The sequence below is a fragment of the Lutra lutra genome, chromosome 14, assembly GCF_902655055.1.
Source record: "Lutra lutra chromosome 14, mLutLut1.2, whole genome shotgun sequence".
NCBI lineage: Eukaryota > Metazoa > Chordata > Mammalia > Carnivora > Mustelidae > Lutra > Lutra lutra.
In genome coordinates, this window is record NC_062291.1 from 55,086,865 (window position 1) to 55,106,627 (window position 19,763).

At 48.8% G+C, this 19,763-nt stretch overlaps 1 protein-coding gene across 1 annotated transcript; it reads left to right on the forward strand.

Moving 5' to 3' along the window:
* Window positions 1–1,255: 1,255 nt before the first annotated feature.
* FFAR4 (free fatty acid receptor 4) lies at window positions 1,256–18,172 on the forward strand. Its single transcript, XM_047703152.1, has 3 exons — window positions 1,256–1,888; window positions 10,217–10,345; window positions 17,502–18,172. Exons 1-3 carry the CDS (start codon window positions 1,322–1,324, stop codon window positions 17,889–17,891), a joined length of 1,086 nt encoding a protein of 361 aa, XP_047559108.1. The 5' UTR covers window positions 1,256–1,321; the 3' UTR covers window positions 17,892–18,172.
* The last annotated feature ends 1,591 nt before the right edge of the window (window positions 18,173–19,763 follow it).

Below are 19,763 nucleotides of genomic sequence, written 5' to 3' on the forward strand. Positions count from 1 at the left end.
GTTGAACATCTTCCACGGACATGAAATCTGCTCTTCGGGTCAGAGGTCACACTGTCAACACAGGACACAGTGATAAGCAGACTGCATCCCCTCCTCAGGCAGCACCTCAGGCTGGTGTGCCAAGCCCTGAATAAATACACAGACCTAAGGTGCCGCTGGGAGAGGCCTGGGAGTATGGCAAAGGGGAGGGGGGTGGTGGGGGAGGTGGCCGGCCAGGGAAGTGTCACTGGGTCTAGGGCCACAAGCACATTTTTCTTTCTCATACTGCCTAACTGACTATAACAGAAAACTAGACACTGTGGGGGTGGTGGAAAGATACAGGGTAGGGGATGGCACTGCTCTTATCACTACCCAGGGACCAGCTTGGTTGGACAAGCGGCTTCTCCCTATGCCTGTTTCCTTATCTGTAAGGGGACTGGATTGCCCAGTGGTTCTCAAATCACGGTGTCTCAGACACATTCACAGCTTGTGTGTCAGTCTGAAAAGTGTGGAATGTCTGTCTTTCTGGGGTGCCAAGCTTATTCAAGATTTTTGGGACCTCACTCTTTTTATGTGAAAGCATTTTTGCATCCTTGCTCGTTGTTCAGAATGCAAAATGTACATACATTTTTATTATAGTAACTAATAATTGATGATATTTCAGGAGCAATTACTATGTGCCCAGTGTTCATCTCTTTATATGATCCTTGCAATTACCTATGAGATATTTTATTCCCATTTTATAGATGGAAAAAAAAAAACCTGGGGAAAGGAGAAATAAAATAATCTAGCCAAGGTCACATGTTACTAAGCAATGATAAACGATTCCCTCTCCCCCCAAAATATCTGGGCCCATTGCAAAGTGCTTTGGAATCTACCCCCAGTCCCCTAGATAGGGCTTCTTTGATAAGTCAGAACAACACGGATCTCCCAAATGATCTCCAAAGTCCAGCTCTGACACTCCTAAATCAATTTTACTTCAATGCATTAAGGGTTTCACACACAGGGTACCCTTGGAGGACGACAAAAACTGGGGAGGCCCTGCTGGGTCTCCAGGGGTTTCTCTAGGTGGGGTTTCCCGGCCCCTCCAGCTCTCCCCAATGAGTCCCAGGGCGTGAGGCCACCGCCTAGCCCGGGTGTTTCCAGCGCGACGCCTGGCACTTCCTCGTTCCCGCGCGCCCCGGGCTCAGTGCGCAACGCCCAGCGCCGGCGCTCCCGCGGCGGGAGGGGGCCAGAGGGGAGATGTCGCAACCGCCTCCCTCCCTCTTTCCCCGCCTTGGCGCTCAGTCGCCTCCCAGATGAGCGCGCTCGCAGACGGCTGCGGGCCGCCCGGGCGCCCGGCATGTCCCCTGAGTGCGCGCAGGCGGCGGGCACCGGATCCCCGCGCAGCCTGGAGCGGGCCAACCGCACCCGCTTCCCATTCTTCTCCGACGTCAAGGGCGACCACTGGCTGGTGCTGACCGCTGTGGAGACGGTCGTGCTGGCGCTCATCTTTGCGGTGTCGCTGTTGGGCAACGTGTGCGCCTTGGTGCTGGTGGCGCGCCGACGGCGCCGCGGCAACACCGCCTGCCTGGTGCTCAACCTTTTCTGCGCCGACCTGCTGTTCACCAGCGCCATCCCGCCCGTGCTGGCCGTGCGATGGACCGAGGCCTGGCTGCTGGGCCCGGTCGCCTGCCACCTGCTCTTCTACGTGATGAGCTTGAGCGGCAGCGTCACCATCCTCACCCTGGCGGCCGTCAGCCTGGAGCGCATGGTGTGCATCGTTCGCCTGCAGCGCGGCATGCTGGGTCTGGGGCGGCGGGCGAGGGCCGCGCTTCTGGAGCTTATCTGGGGCTACTCGGCACTGTCCGCTCTACCCCTCTGCGTCTTCTTCCGCGTTGTCCCCCAGCGGCCCTCCGGCCAGGACCAGGTGAGCGCCGGGCGGTGCGCGCCAGGCAGGTGTGTGGGGCGGGCTGGCGAGCGCGGATCCCACGGAAGCGATGACCTGGGGCAATGAGTAACCAAAAACAACAGAACGAGAACAGGCAATTTGTTGCGTTTAATCGTTGTATCCCTGTGCCCAGTGCTCTGAAGTTTTAGCTCTTGAATTTCACTGCAGCGACTTAGGTCCCGTAAAGGCCCTTCAAAGCCTTGTAAATAGAGTTCCCCAAATGCCTGCAAAGTGCGCTCTTTATGTTGAGGTTAGTGCAATAGGGGGGAGTGTAGGAGCCAACCAGATGGAACTTCGAGGATCCGGAATGGCTGGCTAATGGCACTCGCGTATATTGAAATTTGTTCTCTCTCAGGATGGGTGCTAGCGTGCTCGGACTAGCACATCCACTTGATGTATGAGGAAGCTCATAATGACTTGCTCAGGACATCTCATCCTAAGTGCGAGGAGGGGCTGAGAGCCTGCTCTGCACATTCAGCCTTGGCTGGGTGAGGGTCCTGCTTTGAGAACCCCGGAGCAGAGCCAGAGAGAAAGGGCAGCAGAGACCCAGGGGCCCCAGACCCGATGCTGCCACTAGGGGTGTTGTAATACTTTCCCGGGGCCTCAGCTCTTCCAACTGCGAGATAGAAGGATTGGACTACATCACAGGATCTTGCCTGGAGCCTTGCATGGTGGGTGGCTTCAGAGCATCCTGAGCGCCCAAATGTTCGGCAGATTCCGGAGGCTGGGAGATGAGCTTTCTTCTGAGCTGTGTGTTCAGAGTTGTCGTTAGGATCATTGTGGGGGTCCATGACCTTAAAAAAAAAAAAGTTCTCTGGGCAGTGCATGACATTGGCTTGGGTCTACTCGGGTTGGGCAGTCCAGAATCACGGTCCAAAATTGTGGTCCCGTCTGTTCCTGTAGCTGCCCCACTGCGCTGTTGCGGAGTTTGTGTGCCGAGATTCAGTCCTGGATGCGGCACCGCGGGGCCGGCCGGGTGGACAGTGGCCAGGGTTCTGGCTGTCTTCCCAGTGGGCTAGGTTTTCTGTGCCTCATAGGGAGGGACAGAGAAAGAACATAAGTCTGTGCGCCCTTTATAAAGGCAGGTGTGAGTCCTGCTCTGGGCTCAGCCTCTCCAGGGGTTGCCCCTAAGCTGGTTTTCCCACCCCTCCCTTTCTCTACAACTCACTGGTTTTCTGGCCTGAGCAAAACTGTCACAAACCACAGTTCCAAGGACAGGCCTGCACAGTGACCAGAAGGAAGTGAGAAGGTAGGAAGATAGGAAGGGAGGTGAGATGTGACCTGGAGGAAGATTTCCTGCTGCAGAGGTGGGTGTAGTCTGAGCACAGGATGCCTTCCTGGGTATGTGCTCTGGGGCATTGATGCAGATGTGGGCTTCTCTGGGGGTCTCCCAGACCTGTCTCTTACACAAGCCTTTTAATGGCATGTGAGGAGAAGTCTGCATCCCATGTAAGCGGTCTCTCTCTCTCTTCTCTCTCTTTTTAACACAAATCAGACCTAAAAGCCTCTTTCCTAATTGTTTACTTTTTGCATGGAATACATTGTGGGGTTTTTGTTTGATTGTTTTGTTTTGTTTTGTTTTAAGGCCTTGAATGACTAATAGGCAGGAACCATGTCAGGCCTGTGGCACTTGATCAAAGAACATGGACGCCTGTGGCCATGCCCCCTCAAGTGGGGGCCAGGATGGCGGGGTTCAGCTGAGCGTGCCCATTGCCAAGCTTGCCCATCAGGGTGCCATCAGCATAGCAGACCAAGGGCCCTAACCTAGTGGGCAATCCTGTCCTCCTCAGCCCAGATGTACTAGAGAATCAAAGTGGGTCACTCAGATGCTTCAAAAATAAATGTAAGACCAGGCCTCACCCCAGACCCACTGGATCAGCTGGAGGCTAGGTTTTGCCATCAGTCTTTTGATTTTTTAAGTTATTCTCTCACTGAATAACAGCGTTTCTGTATTTTTCACAGAACTTGAGGGACTTTTCCCCATTTTTTTTCTTTCCTTACAGAAAAAAAAATGACACTCAGGAAATTAAAGATCAAATAGAATATATCTTCAGGATATCTTAGGTTCCCAGACATGTACCTTGCGCTTCTCCCTTTTACAACTGTTTTAGTTTAGGTACCCTTAGACTTAACTGGCAAATAGCAGTAAAACGTGAGGCCCTTGTCCCCTCCCAGACTAAAACTGCTTGCCTACGTGGACACAGGTGGTGGTTTGAGCGAGAAGGCCTTCGCTCAGATGGAGGAACTGCCCTGTTTTGTAACTCTGTATTTTACCTCTGGTAGGGTGTCTGCATGGTCGGAGTCCCCGACGGCACTCCCCAGATGACCAGAACTGAGCTGTGAGGGGCTTCCATGGAGACTTATGTCATGGTTCTCCCTTGGAGCGGGCATGCAGACCCCTCTTGTATTAATGCAGAAACATCTTCTTGGTCATAGAGCCTTTGGGGAGGGATTGGGCAAAGCCACTGGGAGAGCACTTCAGAAGCATCTCAGGAGACTGAGAGCTAGGTGAGTTGGCCGCAATCCGTTGGCCCTGAAATTAGTAGAGATGGAGCAAGGGAGCTTGTCATGAAAAAAACTAGATGGTCCTTTTGAACTCTCCATCCTCTTTGTCTTTTCCCAACACATGCACCTGCCAATAAACCAAGAAACGGAAAAACTGCCCAGTTCCTCAAGGGCTGTGACCTGAGCATGGAGGAAACAATTCATTTTATAGGTGAGCAAACTGAGGCTCAGGGATTGAAGAAATAAGTTAAAAAGAATGAGAAACAGGGAAAGAAAAAAAAAAGAGTGTGGCCATTAAAAAAAAAAAGAGAGACAGAAGGATCTAGGCTAGACTGAAGAGAGTCTCACATTTAAAATTAGCAAAAGCTTGTTTTCTTAATCCTCTATTCCCAGCTTCCTATCTGAAGATTCTGCCCGCCCCTTCCTACTTGGACACTAAATACAGAGGTTTTTTGATGGGGGACTCTTTCCGACTCAAACCACCGGCTGAGGGAACTCTGTAACCTCAAGCACACACTGGCCGCCTCCTCTTGAGGAGCGTGGGCTAGGGAAACAGTGCCTCACAGAGCTTTCTGCCAGTTTAGTGCCCCAGCTCCCCAAAACGGGAACATGAGTACCTTCGTCCATTTGGGCAGTGGGTGCCTCCCAGTCCAGGGTGACCAGCCTCCCTCAATCTTCCCTGTAGGGAGGATGAAATGATAGACATGCTAAAAATGCTAGCTAATTCCGTATTCAGAGTGTGGGCTTTGGAGTCCAGCATTCTGAGTCTAAATCCCATCTCTGGCATTTAGGAGCTGTGTGACAGAGACAAGTGCTCCCCACCTCTGTATCTTCCTTTCCTTGTTTGCAGAATGGGCATGATGACAGTAGAGCCTTATAGAATTGCCGTGGGGACCAGGATTCAATGAGTGGGCCAACGCCTGGCACATACAGAGTTAAGCACTCAAGAATTGGTAGCTATTATTAGTTTCCTTATCTTTGGTTATAAATACTTTAAACATTCTTTAAATGGTGTAATTCTTCTGACTGCCGGAAAATAATAGACTGCCATTTTAGGAGGGTGGGCACATTCTAGCAACAGAGACATCTCAGCCAGCTTAACTCAGCCTGTTCCAACAGGATTCCTGCCCCTGTGTGCTGTGGCTCTGCTAGGGCACTGACCCTCATTGGCAGGTTGGGGGGACTGTCCACCCTGGCCAGAATGTGCTGCCTGTTCACTGCATAAACATTTACCGAGCACCCCTCCCCGCTGCCCGCACCACGAGTCACATGACCAAGATGGCATCCTGTTCAAGGAGGTGCATGGATCGACAATGTTGGTGGTCTCAGACCCTGGCCCAGTTTGGTTCTCACAGAAACCCTATGAATAGGTGTTGGTATGTTCATTTTCCGAAGAGGGAAATGCCTGAAGTCACAGAGCAGGCAAGAGACGGAACTAGAATTTAGCCCGGGGCTGTCTTTCTCCCCATGACTTTTCCCGCAAGTTCATACTTCCTTAGGAGCCCTCTGTCTTACAGCTCTGCCTGCTCCAATTTAATACCAGGCCAGAACGCCATCGTGTCTCTGCTGAGTGTGAATTGGCTGAGGAGAGAAACACAGTTTGCTTGCCTTTGGTATTATTAGAGGATACCTTTAAGACACAAGAAAGTTCCTCTCTTGCATTGATAAATTCTTCCATTTCTGTTGGGAAGCTGGTAGGAAAGGGGATATTCACTGGGTTTCCCACTTCCTTAAAGTGATCTTGAAGTCCTCCATTTTGTTCGAAGAGGTGGAACAGGGAGAATGATTTACAAAGGGATCCTCAGGATTACTCCGAGAAGCATCATTAGAGGAGCTGACAGGAAACAGCTGGCATCAGGTGGCATTTCAAATAAGTCAGCCAGGGTGGAGAGGGGTCCGCATTTGAGCAGTGCCTAGAGATAGATGCCCCATCCACAGGGGAGTCTTCTTAGAAGAGAATGAGTGATATCTTAGCTGCGGATGAAGATGAAAGGCAGTTGGCTATCCCCATGGATGTCGGGAATTGGAGGGACATTGCAGGCATGACAACCCATGTATTGGCAAGACATGGTGCTGGAAGGGTGGTGGGGCCAGATGGAGAAGGCCAGGTATGCCCCTTGAGGGAGTTTGGACTTATGAGGTGAGAGACGGCCTGGACTGGGAGGGGTACGCCAGCGAGACTGAGATACAGGGGTCTGTTGGATAGCTAGTAGGGCAGAACTTAAAGGTTCTCTCTGAGTGGGGAGGGAGGAAGGAGACAACAGAAAGCCCACACTCAGGTTGCTGGCAGCATAGGGAATGGTGACTCCATGCCCCGAGTCAGTGATGGTGGGAGACGGAGCCTTCTGGGGTGGGACATCAGAGCTTGACATGCCTGTGAGGCATCCCTCAGAGATGTCCTCAGGGCACAGGGGCCAGTCTGGGGTTCAGGAGAAGACAGGGCTGGAAAAAGCAGCAGTGTCTTGGAAAAGAAGCCATGGAAATGGATGAGATTGCCAGGAGGAGGTAGAGGTTGGGCTGGGGATACAAGTCACCCTTAACCACACTTCACCCTTGTATGTGGCCTTCTGCCTTCCTCCCTCCTGGTCCCAACGCTGAGCTCCAGCCTCCTTGTTCTTCTGACTGAAGCCCCATCCCTCCAGGCACAGCGGACACAACCCCTGCGGATTGGTGCTGTCCTCTGTGACTGTGCTCACCTGTCCCCGGTAGCTCTGGGCACTGGGGCTCGCTGCCCTATATTGAAGTTTCTTACGATTCTCTCTCTCCCTGAGCACATCAGGCCCCCCTTGAGGGCAGGGGCCTCACCTTGCCCATTCTCACTGTGGCCTCACAGCGGTGCAGACACCAGGGCTCGAGTCAGGAGTGGTTGAACAAACCAATTAAAGGACAGCCATTGAGTTGGCTAGCCCTGCTTCTGTAGCTCAGCAACAAAGCAGGCCTCGCCCTTTGGGTTTCAAATTTCCTTTTTTAAAATCAGGAAGCATTTCAAATGTGCAGGAAAAGTATAGAGAATATTATAAGATTCACGTCTCCACCTTCCATAGCCGACTTACGGGCACGCTACCTCCTAAGTTACAGCTCAGGAGAGAATACGTAGGATCAAAATAACATAAGTCAGATTTTCCCACAAAAACAGAATTATAATACCAGGCCAGCTCTCTGACTGTGGGCCTGGTGCCTGTTGTTAGATTTTCTAATGAGAATAAACACTGCACTTCATACCATATATAGCTTTCTAAAGAGCCTATAAATCCGTCATTCAAGTCCACACGGGCCAGCCACACCGTCTCTTCCGTCACACACGGGGTTGCTGTGCAAAATTCGTATCTTACTTCCTTCTCACACTCTGTGCCTGGAGTGAGTTCCATGACGGTAAAGGAGCGTCTTCATCAGTCATGAAACTGGGGGAACTTCCTGGATGAGTTCCTTGTTTTTCTTGAAAGAATAGCTGGTTAGGTTTGCTAAACTGGCATGGTAATCTGTGTTTAACGTCTGACCCTCATTTCTTTTAAAAATGGACTTTTACCGCCATTTTTTTTCTAAGTTAATATGGGCACATTCTAGAAAATTCAGATAAGCCAAAAGAGCAAAAATAATGAGTCCTACCTAGAAATGGACACTTAATTTTCCAGAAGGTATCCTTTCAGTCTTTTGTCTACGCACACGTGTGTGGGCCTGGGCAGGGATGTGTGCATAGGTGTCTGTCAATTCACACCTACGCATTTTCCTCAGCAGCCCGGGGCTAATACAGGCAGAGTGTTTGGGGATCGACTTCTTTGTTCCTACCATAGGGAGAACATCTGGCTCTATTGTTACACATTCTACAAAATCCTGTTAAGCCTGGAGAGATTTCAGCAGACATTTTGAAGAAGGCTTTTGGAAAGTGGTGGAAGCCTTTGGGGGTTTTAAGAAACGGCTCTGGGGTCTGTTTTTCTGCCCTCCCTGTACATTTTCCTAGCTCAAGTATAAAAATCAGAGACCAAGGCACATTCAGGGCTGGCATCCGTCTCTTCTGACTGCTGCTTCAGTGTATTTGCTGGTCCGTGTTGCCCACCAGCGTAGCAGACTGAGGGCATGGTGGGCAGAGATCATCTCAAGATAATCACCACACTGCCAGTACTCAGAAGTTCCTTGAGAGACACACATTTCTTTCCAGTCACCACAATGGGGAGAGATCTAATGCACTTTGTCCCCTCAGGCATGGACAGTGGGGATGGGGATGGAGGAACACGTTTTTGGATTTACTAGTACATTTTTGAACCATCTAAATGAGATAGGAAAAGGAAGCAACATTCTCATCCCCCTCTCAAGGTACAAATACGATTAAAGCATTCTTCCCTCCTTGACTTGCCTTAAGAGTTTTCTTGGTAGGTCCCTGGATTTCTTTTATAACCACTTAGCTCTCTGGGGAAGATATTATATGATTAAAAAGAACTACACCTTTAGTGTCTTAGGCTCTTGGTTTAGGAAGAGGTTTCTAAGCCTTAGTTTTCTCCTCTGTGTAATGGGAAAAATAATAACATGCATTTCAATATGGTTGTTGTGAACCTTCAATGAGATAATGTATGTAAAGTGCTTCCTAGCATAGAATAAACGCTCGGTGAATATCAGACTTACTATTTTCTGTTAATACCGTACCGGAAAAGAAGGGCCTCTTTGTTTGTTTTTGAGTTTGAGCACCCAGTTATGATGTCTCTGACAAAAGTTCTTTGCCCTTGCTTAGGGCTCAACACATGTTGGCTGAATGAATGAGTAAATCCCACAACTATAATTCATTAAGATGCCTTGTCCACCAGAAGTCAGTAATGTGCTCTTTTTACACAGGATGTGCTCTTGAAAGCCTGTTCTATGTGTTAGACATGTTTAGGACAACTTGATTTCTATATAGTTTTATTCCTACAGTCAAGCCGACATGGGAAATTTGTGTTTGGGAGGAGAGACAGACAGATCTCTTTTGGTTGACCTATTTATTCTTTGAGGAAATTGTTGTGGCGGCTCCTGATAATTATGTAATAAGGTCCCCACATGTTTTGAGGTTGGTAATTAGTGTCAAACTCTTAAATTCACAACATACTGACAGCAGCAAGATCACCAACCAGGACTTTCAGCCCCATTCTGGTAGTTTTCCATCTTGAATGCCGGAGACCTGTGTGGGGCTGTACTGTGCCACTCTGTTTGGGAGAGACCCATGAGGATAGAGCTTCCAAGACTGGGCCTCAGTATTGTCCTGGGATGAGCCGCGGCTTTCTTTGATGCAGCTAGACACATTTTAGACATTTCCACGTCCTTTAAATGAACCTTCATGCCTTAACATTGTTTCTGGTGCCTTTGGCAGTCGCAGTGGACTGCATTGCAACCCTGTGCCTGTTTCTCTATGCTTGTGCGCAGCATGTCACTTCCAATCTATGTAACCTCTTAGGGCTCAGGTTGTGATTTGTAAAATGAGGGACTTGGCAGAGAAGGCTCAAGGGCTCTTGGCCCCTTAGTCCAGGCAAGTGGAAAGAGCACTGGGGCTGGAGTCCTGCCCAGGAACTAACTTGAGCTGTTAACAGTGTGTGACGCCGGGATTCAGCTGCATCTCCTGGAGAATGGGCATAATGACTGTGGTTATTCTGAGGGTTGGAGAGAAGTGATTCGTAGCTTGTTTGTGGGGGCAGGGGAGGGGATGCTGAGCTCTGCTGTCATCCTAGCTGCATCGTGCTAACACCAGTGTAATGGTGTCAGGTACCCTCCTACTGGGACTGAGCTACAACCAAATAAGTAGCCACCATGGAAATGACGTTCTCCTCCTTTTTGTGACAGGAGATTGCGATTTGCACACTGGTTTGGCCCAGCATTGCCGGAGAAATCTCCTGGGATGTGTCCTTTGCAACTTTGAACTTCTTGGTGCCAGGATTGCTCATTGTGATCAGCTACTCCAAAATTTTACAGGTATGTGTGTCTCGAGCACCACAGCTGAACTCTGCTGAGGCTGGGATGTTTTAGACAGAACCGGCCTGCCAGGTCGGAAGTTACCTTAGCGTTCACGCCAGTCCAGTCCTGGCTTCCTGCCCAGGTCCGCCCCTCTGCAACACTGTGGGGCAAGAGTTTTTTTGTGTGTGTGTTTTTTTTAAGTGATATTTTTGTGACTGCTATTAAGATTTTTATTATTTTGCTGACCACTAGAGTAATACAAAGCTCATTATAAAAAATTAAAGACATATAGAGATGTATAATGCAGAAAGTAAACATCTACTCCCACTATTAACAGTTCAAAGTACATTTTCAGGTTATTTTTCTTACAAACTTACCTATATACATGCTTTGATGCCATGTGTGTATATATGTTACATATATATGATAAACCATATAAAATGGTCAAATAGCAAACATATGTCATGGTTCAAAACAATGTTTGTTTCAGAGTTGAGATAACACTATTTGTAATTTCCTTTTCCGGCTTAACACCAGATTGCAATATCTGTCCATATTTGTTTTTATATCTCTGCCTCATTATTTTTAATGGCTTCATGGTGTTCCACTGTACGATGTGACATAATTTATTTTATGGGCTTTGCGTTGAGTCCCTTGATATCCCATTACAAACAGCAGTATAGTGATGGAGAATGTACATGTCTAAAAACTTTTCACTGCAGTATAACATACATCCAGGAAAGCATACCCAGCATATAGGCACAGCTCACAAACTGACCTCACTCCTAGAAGCAGCTCCCAGAAACAAAATGAGAAACAGAACATTACCAGATGCTTCTTCCCAATTGCTACCCCACACTTCCAGAGAAGGCGCTTTTCCAAAGTACGCTGAACCAGGAAGTGATCTCTACCTTTGAAGAGTGAGTATGTCCAGGGACAATGGAGGGGACCTTGCCGGCCTGGCTCCCACCTCTGGATGCAGCCCATTCACACGGCGCAGGCAAACGGCGTGTGTTCATGCTCATCTCAGAAGGTTTAATGCAAAACCTTGAGTCCTCTTGGAGGTTTATAGTTGTTGAATCTCAGTTTTTATCGCATATTACAGGTCATCTGGCAAATGAACTTATTGAAGTGGGGCCTTGTAGGTCTTGCCTTGCTCTCTGGGCACTTTTATGGCCCTTTCTTTGTAGCTGAGGATCTGTAAGCTTCTTAAATGCTCAGAACCCAAAACTAGGCCAAGCTCCATCCAGGTCTGCTGATTCTGGGTCCTGTGGGAGATGGCCTGCCATGCTCTTCTCTAGACTCTTCCCCACCCGTTGACTTGTGATCCGTTTCAGTGACACCGAGCCTGGGGCTTGCTCAAGGGTATGAGGCAGATTCAGGCCTGGAGTTAAGGTCTGTAACATGCTTGCAATGAGGACCCAACATGTGTGAATGCTATGTCAGTACGAGCTGTCATACCTTAAAAGAAAAGGAGTAAGGGGAAGAGGAAGATAGACTTTAGAATGAATTCTTTAAAAATTATTTAACAAATATTTATGAAATACTTACAATGTGTTAGGAACAAATTCATTTAATCCTGTTAAGAATTACAGATGAGGAAACCAATGCACAGAGAGGCTGAGTAACTTGACCAAGGTCACACAGCGTAAAAGCCCCAGGATCAGGATTTACACTTGAGCAGTCTGGCCCCAGGGTCCAACACTTTAATTCCTCAGACGTTTGCTAAGGAGCTATTCTATTCAGTGTGTTGGTGGGGAGTGGAGATTGGTCAAGAGTGAGCAGGTCACATTCTTGATCCAGAAGGAGCTTTAACCCGGGAAGGGGAGGGGCAGATGGACAATGGCACTGTTGCTCAATGCTATGAACCCCTGGTACTCTGAAGGGAGTGGTGCTGGAACTCAGCATGAAAACACACAGCAAACCCTTGAGTGCCCTGCAGAGGTAGGAAGTGAATGAGGGGAAGGAGAGGGAAGAGGAAAGGGCCACAAAAGGCAGACAGGGAGACAAGAAAGGGCTCTTTTAATACCTGGGTTTTTGAGTCCTTGCTGTGTGGCCTTTGGCAAGATACTTTCTGTGAACCTCAGCTCCCTCATCTGCAGAATGGCAATGGCTCAGATCGTGCAGGATTGTTGGGAGACAGGTCAGAGACACTGCTCTTCCTCATATATGCCAACACATGACTGCCTCAGGACCTTTGCACCTGTGATTTCCTCTCTTCTATCTCTATTCCCCCAATTTCTGTGTGGGCCACTCCCCTGCTCTAGAAGGTCTCTGCTCAAAAGGCTCTTCCCCAGAAACCCTCCTCATCACTCTCTAGTCCTTTACTAGATTTATTTCTCTTCAGTGGACTTACAACCCCTGTTGTATTCCATTTATGTGTATTTATTTGTAAAGCATCCGTTTTGCTCATTAGACTACAACTCCATGAGGACCGAGACTTTGTTTTGTTTCCTGCTATAGCTGCATGACTAGCACAGAGCCTGGCTTATTCGTTGTAGACACTCCGTAAACACTCGCTGAATGAGGAAGACACAGACTTTGGGTCACACTGAAAGGGCCTATGGTACTGTGTCTTTTTGCACAGAGGGAAGATCACTGAACAAAAAGTCCTAAGACCCTGATCCTAGTCCAAGCTTTATCAGTGTGTGACCTTAGGCAAGTCATTTAACTACTGTGGGCGTCAGTTTTGTCGAGCTAGATAGGCCTCAGTGGATTGTTTAACACAATAAAATGAGGGTGTAGATATGATAAAAATTTGAACAGGCTGCTAGCCTTTAATTGGAAAGAGATCTAGCATTGTGATTTTGAAAATCACACCAATGCAAATAGAAGACTTAAAAAAATTTACCTTCCACCCCACCAGCCAAACTTACTATTGCCTGTTTCCCGGGGGGACTGTGCTGTTTGTCCCAGCTTTGGACTTGTGGGTTTCCCAGGCAGGGAACTTGGAAACAGGTAAGCTGCCAGATGGATGGAGTGTCTGCACGGGCCCTCATTGCTCCCACCTTTCTCCCACTGAAGATACTCATAACTCAGAAACATCGGATCAGCTTTTCAGCTGAGATTCTTCTATCAAGATCGTAACTCTGTAAAATGAATTGAACATCAGTGTTAGTCAGCTGTTTTCCTAGAGACACAACTAGCAAATCATCAGAAGCCAGAGGACACGTAACTCTACCCGCCACCCCTTTCCCTCCTCTCACCTGTCAGTATGGCCTCTGACTCGGTTTCCATGTATGGGCCTGAGTAGTGCCTTTTTAAAGTCACCCTGATCTTTTATTCCTCTAAAGCAGCATCTCCCCGAAAGCCCTCTCTAGAGTGCCATGGGCTGCTGGATGTTAAAAAAGGGGTCCATGACCCCGTGAGTTTGGGAAATGCTGATTGATCAGGGCTAAATGGGTTTCTTCACTGCAGGACTTCTGAGGGGCTCCATGAGGCTCACGTACTTTGAGAGTCTCCAACACAGGAATAGAGGAGGCAGCGCTGCCAAATCCGACCACGGACCCCCTTTCCCCACAGAGCATCTCTCTGCACTGTTGGCCTGTGGATCTCCTTTGGGGAATACTGCTCTAACGTCCCTGCCCCGGGGGGCTGCTTCTGCCCGATGCAAGGACTGAGAGCAGGCCTCAGCAGGGCTCTTCCTTCCGGAGCTGCTCCACCAGCTCAGGGCCGCGTTACCCACCCTTCTGCCTTCCCTCCTTCCTCTTTCCTCATGACTCAAGTGTGCTATACAACCTTTGGTGGATTTTTCCAATCAATACTTTCCCAGAGTACTAGTCTCCTGGTCACTCCCAAGTGCCTTCAGTGAGGTGGTCCCTGCTAGCTCTTGGAGCTTGGTTTACATTGTCCCCCAGCAACCAACCACTGCCATGGCGAGATGAGATGCTTCTAGTCCTGGGCCGTTTGTACAATTCTTGTTCCCCCTCCTCATTCTCCATGTATACCCTAGAATGGAAAGCAGGGTGGACAGGGCTCCCTACTTTCTTGCTGACTGTGCAGCACCTGTAAGAGTACGTGACACATGGTAGGGGCACAGTAAATGTTTGCCAAGTGAGTGTCTGGCTTGAAGCGGACAACCCTCCCCATCTCAGGGCTTACCTGGGAAAGGAACTCCGTTTTAGCTAAACATGAAGGTGTTAGGTTGTGAACATGCAGCCCCTTCTCCACATCCGGCCCTCACACAGGAGCCCCCGAAGGAGGGCCGACCCCCTGGGCCTGAGCCGTGTTAGTGGGGACCCACGTCTCCCTGCACCCACTTGTTGGCAACCATGGTGTGGAGGCACGGAGTGGCAGAGATGTGAGGTGGAGAGAAGTTTCCCTTTGGACCCTCACATGGGTGTGAAGGCAGTGTGTCTCAAAAGGACAGTTTACAAAGTGACACTTCAAAGAACTGGGAGAAAATCCCAAATCTGTCGTCCTAAATTGTTTTAGTCAGCAGGACCACCTGGGAGTTTGTGAGAAGTGCAATTTTCGGGCCCACTCAGACCCACAAAAGTGAGCATCTGACAGGGGCCCAGGCACTTGCCTGGTGACTTGGACATGGTGGCCACGGACCACATTCCTGGGAACACTGTCCTCTCTCCCCGAAGCCCCACAGAGAAGAGCTCAGACACCACCCCCTGAGGTGTGCTTCCCTGCCCCGCCCTTGACCATGAGCCCTCACATCTCAGAGCCTCCATCTCTTGTCTCCAAAATGGGGCAATGACAGAACCTACCCCATAGGCCTGTTTTAAGGATTAAAGTTAACCCTCAAGTTAGTCGAACATTGAATTTCTCCTAAAACACATGAAGTGTTCTGTGCAATGACAAGACATTTTAAAGCCTGGGTAAAAGTTAACTAGTCTCATCATCAAATGTGGGGAGGGGAGCAGCAAGGAGCCACACCGGATTATAATAAGCCCATTTTCTTCTCACTCCCTGAAAGCTGTGGGAATCACAGGCAGAGGAAATGGAAGCATCAATCATCGCTAAAAACAGACCCAACCACTTACCCACTCAGACAGTGAGTCAGCCCATTTCTCCGGTCTGCTCGCAGTCACTGTCAGACACTTGCTGGAACCCCGGGTCACAGAAGCCCCAAGGTGGCCTAGCTCCCAGGGAGCCTGTAGTCCGCTGGTGGTCAGAGGTAGCCATGACGTGGCAGCGTTGACCACATGACACAGGTCACATGGCAAGGGCCACGTGAGTACGTGAAACAAAGCATGGCGGGATGCCACGTGGGAGATGAACCAGGAAGCCTTCTCGGTCTTGCTGGCATTAAAGCTTGCAGCTGTAGGTCAGGCAGGAGGATTTCCATTGACGGAAATAGTAGAGGGTAGGAAGGAGCTAGTTTAAGATTAAGAGCATGGGTCATGAGTCAGACGGCCCAGCTTTGAAACCCAGCTTTGTGACTGCTTCGCTGGGTACGGCTGGGCAGGTTCCTCAACCTCTTTGAGGCTCTGTTTTCTCCTCTGTAAAATCAGGATCATCAAAGCACCTCTGTCACAGAACTGATATGTACAGGGCCTGGCACATAGTAAGTGCTCGATAAATAGGAATTTACATCAACATCACCCCCCAAAATATGTCTAAGACACTGTATGAGGAACTCTAGTCTTTTGGCCAAGCCATGTGGACAGCACAAACGATGAGGCCGCTGTTGGAATCGTCCCTTACGTGACCACCCCTGTGAGGGGACAGTCCCCTTCTGTGGGTCGATCTCCATGTAGCTGGGGGTGGTGCCAACAGATCCCACTGATCAGGTAATCATTCCCAAATGGCCCACACCCCAGGCATCATTTTCAGGCTGATTCCTGGCCACAGCTGTCTTAGCAAATGAGCAACCTCCTATCTCCATCAGCCTTCCATTGCCCGCACGTTGAGGGCCTGTGGCAAGACTAGGATCCATTTCAATTTTTCCTGTAAAGGAGAGGAACCAAATGTGGGGGTTCAGTGCACACTTTCTGCCCGACTGGCCATACCCTCATGCCATCTCCACTGCCCCTGTGTCACCCGACAACCCGGAGGGGAGGGGAAATGGACAGGGGTGTGTGCTGCCATTTTATCCAGTACCCTTTCCCCTAAAAAAGGCAAAATAAATAAAATGCCCATCAGTAGGGGTCTGGATAAATCCTGGTACAGCCAGACTCTGGAACCTTTGTAACCACTGACAAGATAACAGGAATGAGGGGCCTTCTCTCTGGTCAGATATGGAAGGAGCACCAATATACGCTGATGAGTGAACAAGAAGGGTTAAGAATTGGGTGCGTGGCTTGGTCCCATGAGTGTGCAAAGCAGAAGTGCAGACATGGGTGTTCCTATGGCCAGGCATGTGTGTGAGAGCAGATCACTTCCAGAAGGACATTCAGGACCCTGGTCACTGGTCTTTTCCAGCCAGTGGAAATGAAGAGTACAAGAGGCCACAGACCTAACATTTTTATTTTTATTTTTATTTAAAGATTTATTTATTTATTTATTTATTTGACAGACAGAGATCACAAATAGGCAGAGAGGCAGGCAGAGAGGCCGGGGGTGGGGGGCGATGGGAAGCAGGCTCCCTGCTGAGTAGAGAGCCCGATGCGGTGCTTGATCCCAGGACCCTGAGATCATGACCTGAGCTGAAAGCAGAGGCTTTAACCCAGTGAGCCACCCAGGCGCCCCCAGACCTAACATTTTTAATTTGACCTGCGTCAGTATCATATTGGTTGAGTTTGTACTGCTTTTGTACATACTGCTTTTATACATTTACTTACTTATCTTTTTCAAAAAGAAAAGAAAAGAAATACAAGGGAAGATGTGCATCTTACTGGTTTGGGCTGCCATCACAAAATACCACGGCGGGGGGATGCATTCAGATCATAGCAATGTGCTTCTGTTCACTTATTTCCCTTCTAGACCGTCCAGTTCAGCCTTTTCACTTCTCTGCATCAACTCTATTTACGATATGGATGACTTTCTGCCTTCTTTCCGGGGAAGGGGGGTCGGCCAGTTCCCCCACTTCCCTAGAGCATCCTGAGTTCAGGCAGCTGCCAGGCTACTGAGACACGTGCTCCCGACCCAAAGTCCCAAAACCAAATTGTCCCAGGGCAGCAAGGATGGCAGATTCCAAGGATGGATACTTTGCTCCTCCAAAATCGAACCCCCCAACATCCTTCAGTAAATGGTGGTCTGGCTCTGTTTTGTGTCTCTGCAGATCACGAAGGCGTCAAGGAAGAGGCTCACGGTGAATCTAGCTTACTCGGAGAACCACCACATCCGTGTGTCCCAGCAGGACTTCCGGCTCTTCCGTACCCTCTTCCTGCTCATGATCTCCTTCTTCATCATGTGGAGCCCCATCATCATCACCATCCTCCTCATCTTGATCCAGAACTTCAAGCAAGACCTGGTCATCTGGCCTTCCCTCTTCTTCTGGGTGGTGGCCTTCACATTTGCCAACTCAGCCCTGAACCCCATTCTCTATAACATGTCACTGTTTAGGAATGAATGGAGGAGAATTTTTCACTGTTTCTTCTACCCGGAAAAGGGAGCCATGTTTACAGATACGTCTGTCAGAAGAAACGATCTGTCTATTATTTCCAACTAATTAAATTTTCTCCATAGGCAGAGTTGATCATCCTCTGGAATACCATAATATGTATTCAAAGGGAGTTAATTTCCAGGACTGTCACATCCATGTAGCCTGCTTCAAGAAAGTGTAACCTATGCAAACACACATTGATAGCACCCGTTAATTAAGGGGTGATCATTCAGTATAACAGTTTTGCCCTTTATAAAAACATTTTGCTGTGGCTCCTTTTAAATAGGAACTTTTTTCAGTATGTTTGTAATATGACTGAGTTTAATGAATTTTTATTTATAACTTCAGCAATCCCATCTCTTATGTGTAAAGCTTGTTTCTGGAATGAGTCTTGGAAATGATCCAGGGCCCAGATTTCTCCTTGAAGGGGTCACGGCCATCTAGGTACTCCCCTCCCCAGACGTGCAAGGCCTCAAGACCATTCACTAATGTCAAAAGCACTTGAGGAATTTCTAAGGAATAATTAAAGGTGACTTTAGTTTTTCACTTGTAAGAAATGCCACGGACCCCTTTAGGAAAAGCCATGTCATGAAATCAGAGAGGAGATAGGATGATTCAAAACATTGAATGTGAAAGCATAAGAGATTCCCTTCACTAATCCCCCTGCGAGGTCCTCTTAAGTGCATGCTGTGGTCGGACAGCCAGGGCCTCTACCCTTATGGAGCTTACTTACCTTCTGTTCGGTGGGGGGAGAAGCCCTAAACAGAAGTCCATAGATAATATAAATAGAAGTCCATAGAGTGTGGAGTAACGTCATGAAGAAAATAGGACGATGATGGCTATTTGGATGGGGTGGGGAGGGGTCTAGGAAGACCTTTCTGGGGGATGATATTTGGGCCAAAACGTAAACCACAAGAAAGAGCCAACCATCTGAATCCAGGGGAGTGGGGCTTTGCAGACCTTGCAGACACTGGTCCTGGTGCAAAGGGGCTGGTGTACTTGTGGGAGAGAAAGACGTTTGGTGTAGGGGAAGCAAACTATTGACTGAACTACAAACTGTCCTTTGTGCCAGGATAGAGGGGTGCCCTGCTGGAGCCCATTGATTAAAACCAAAGAAGGGGGGCGCCTGGGTGGTTCAGTGGGTTAAGCCTCTGTCTTTGGCTCAGGTCATGATCTCAGGGTCTTGGGATTGAGCCCCGCATCGGGCTCTCTGCTCGGCGGTGAGCCTGCTTCCTCCTCTCTCTCTGCCTGCCTCTCTGCCTACTTGTGATCTCTCTCTCTCTCTCTGTCAAATAAATAAATAAAATCTTAAAAAAAAAAAAAACAGAGAAGGTACAAGGCTGGACCGAGTAGGGGCTGGGAGGCCACATAGGGAGTTTGTTGTGTTCAGTGGACAACCACTGGAAGTCTGCAATGGGAGACTGTTAGGACCCAACCTGTATCTTTAAATGTGACTCTGGCTGCTGTGCAGGAAATGGACTTCGAGGGGCAAGAATTTATTTATTTTTTTATAATTTTTTTTTTTTAGATTTTATTCATTTATTTGACAGCTAGAGATCACAAGTAGGCAGAGAGGCAGGCAGAGAGAGAGAGAGAGAAGAGGAAGCAGGCTCCCTGCTGAGTAGAGAGCCCGATGAGGGGCTCAATCCCAGGACCCTGGGATCATGGCCTGAGCCGAAAGCAGAGGCTTTAGCCCACTGAGCCACCCAGGTGCCCTGAGGGGCAAGAATTAAAAAAACAAAACAAAAAAACAAACAAAAAAAACCATTTATGCGGCTGCTGAAGTGGAACAAGAGGGAAGTCAGAGGGGGAGGTGGCCTTCATGGGCCTTCGTGGGGGTTTGTGAGAAAGGATCTCAGGACTACTTTGGGGAGCAAGCACGATTTACTGATGGACAGGATGTAGAACGTGGGGAAAAGAGAAGATTCGAGGGTGACT

Excerpts from the sequence above, each read along its gene's own strand:
- FFAR4 (XM_047703152.1), top strand. The coding sequence starts at position 1,322 with ATGTCCCCTGAGTGCGCGCAGGCGGCGGGCACCGGATCCCCGCGCAGC. Across the intron at positions 1,889-10,216 it reads GGCCCTCCGGCCAGGACCAG|GAGATTGCGATTTGCACACT; the intron begins GTGAGCGCCGGG and ends TTTTTGTGACAG. Across the intron at positions 10,346-17,501 it reads GCTACTCCAAAATTTTACAG|ATCACGAAGGCGTCAAGGAA; the intron begins GTATGTGTGTCT and ends GTGTCTCTGCAG.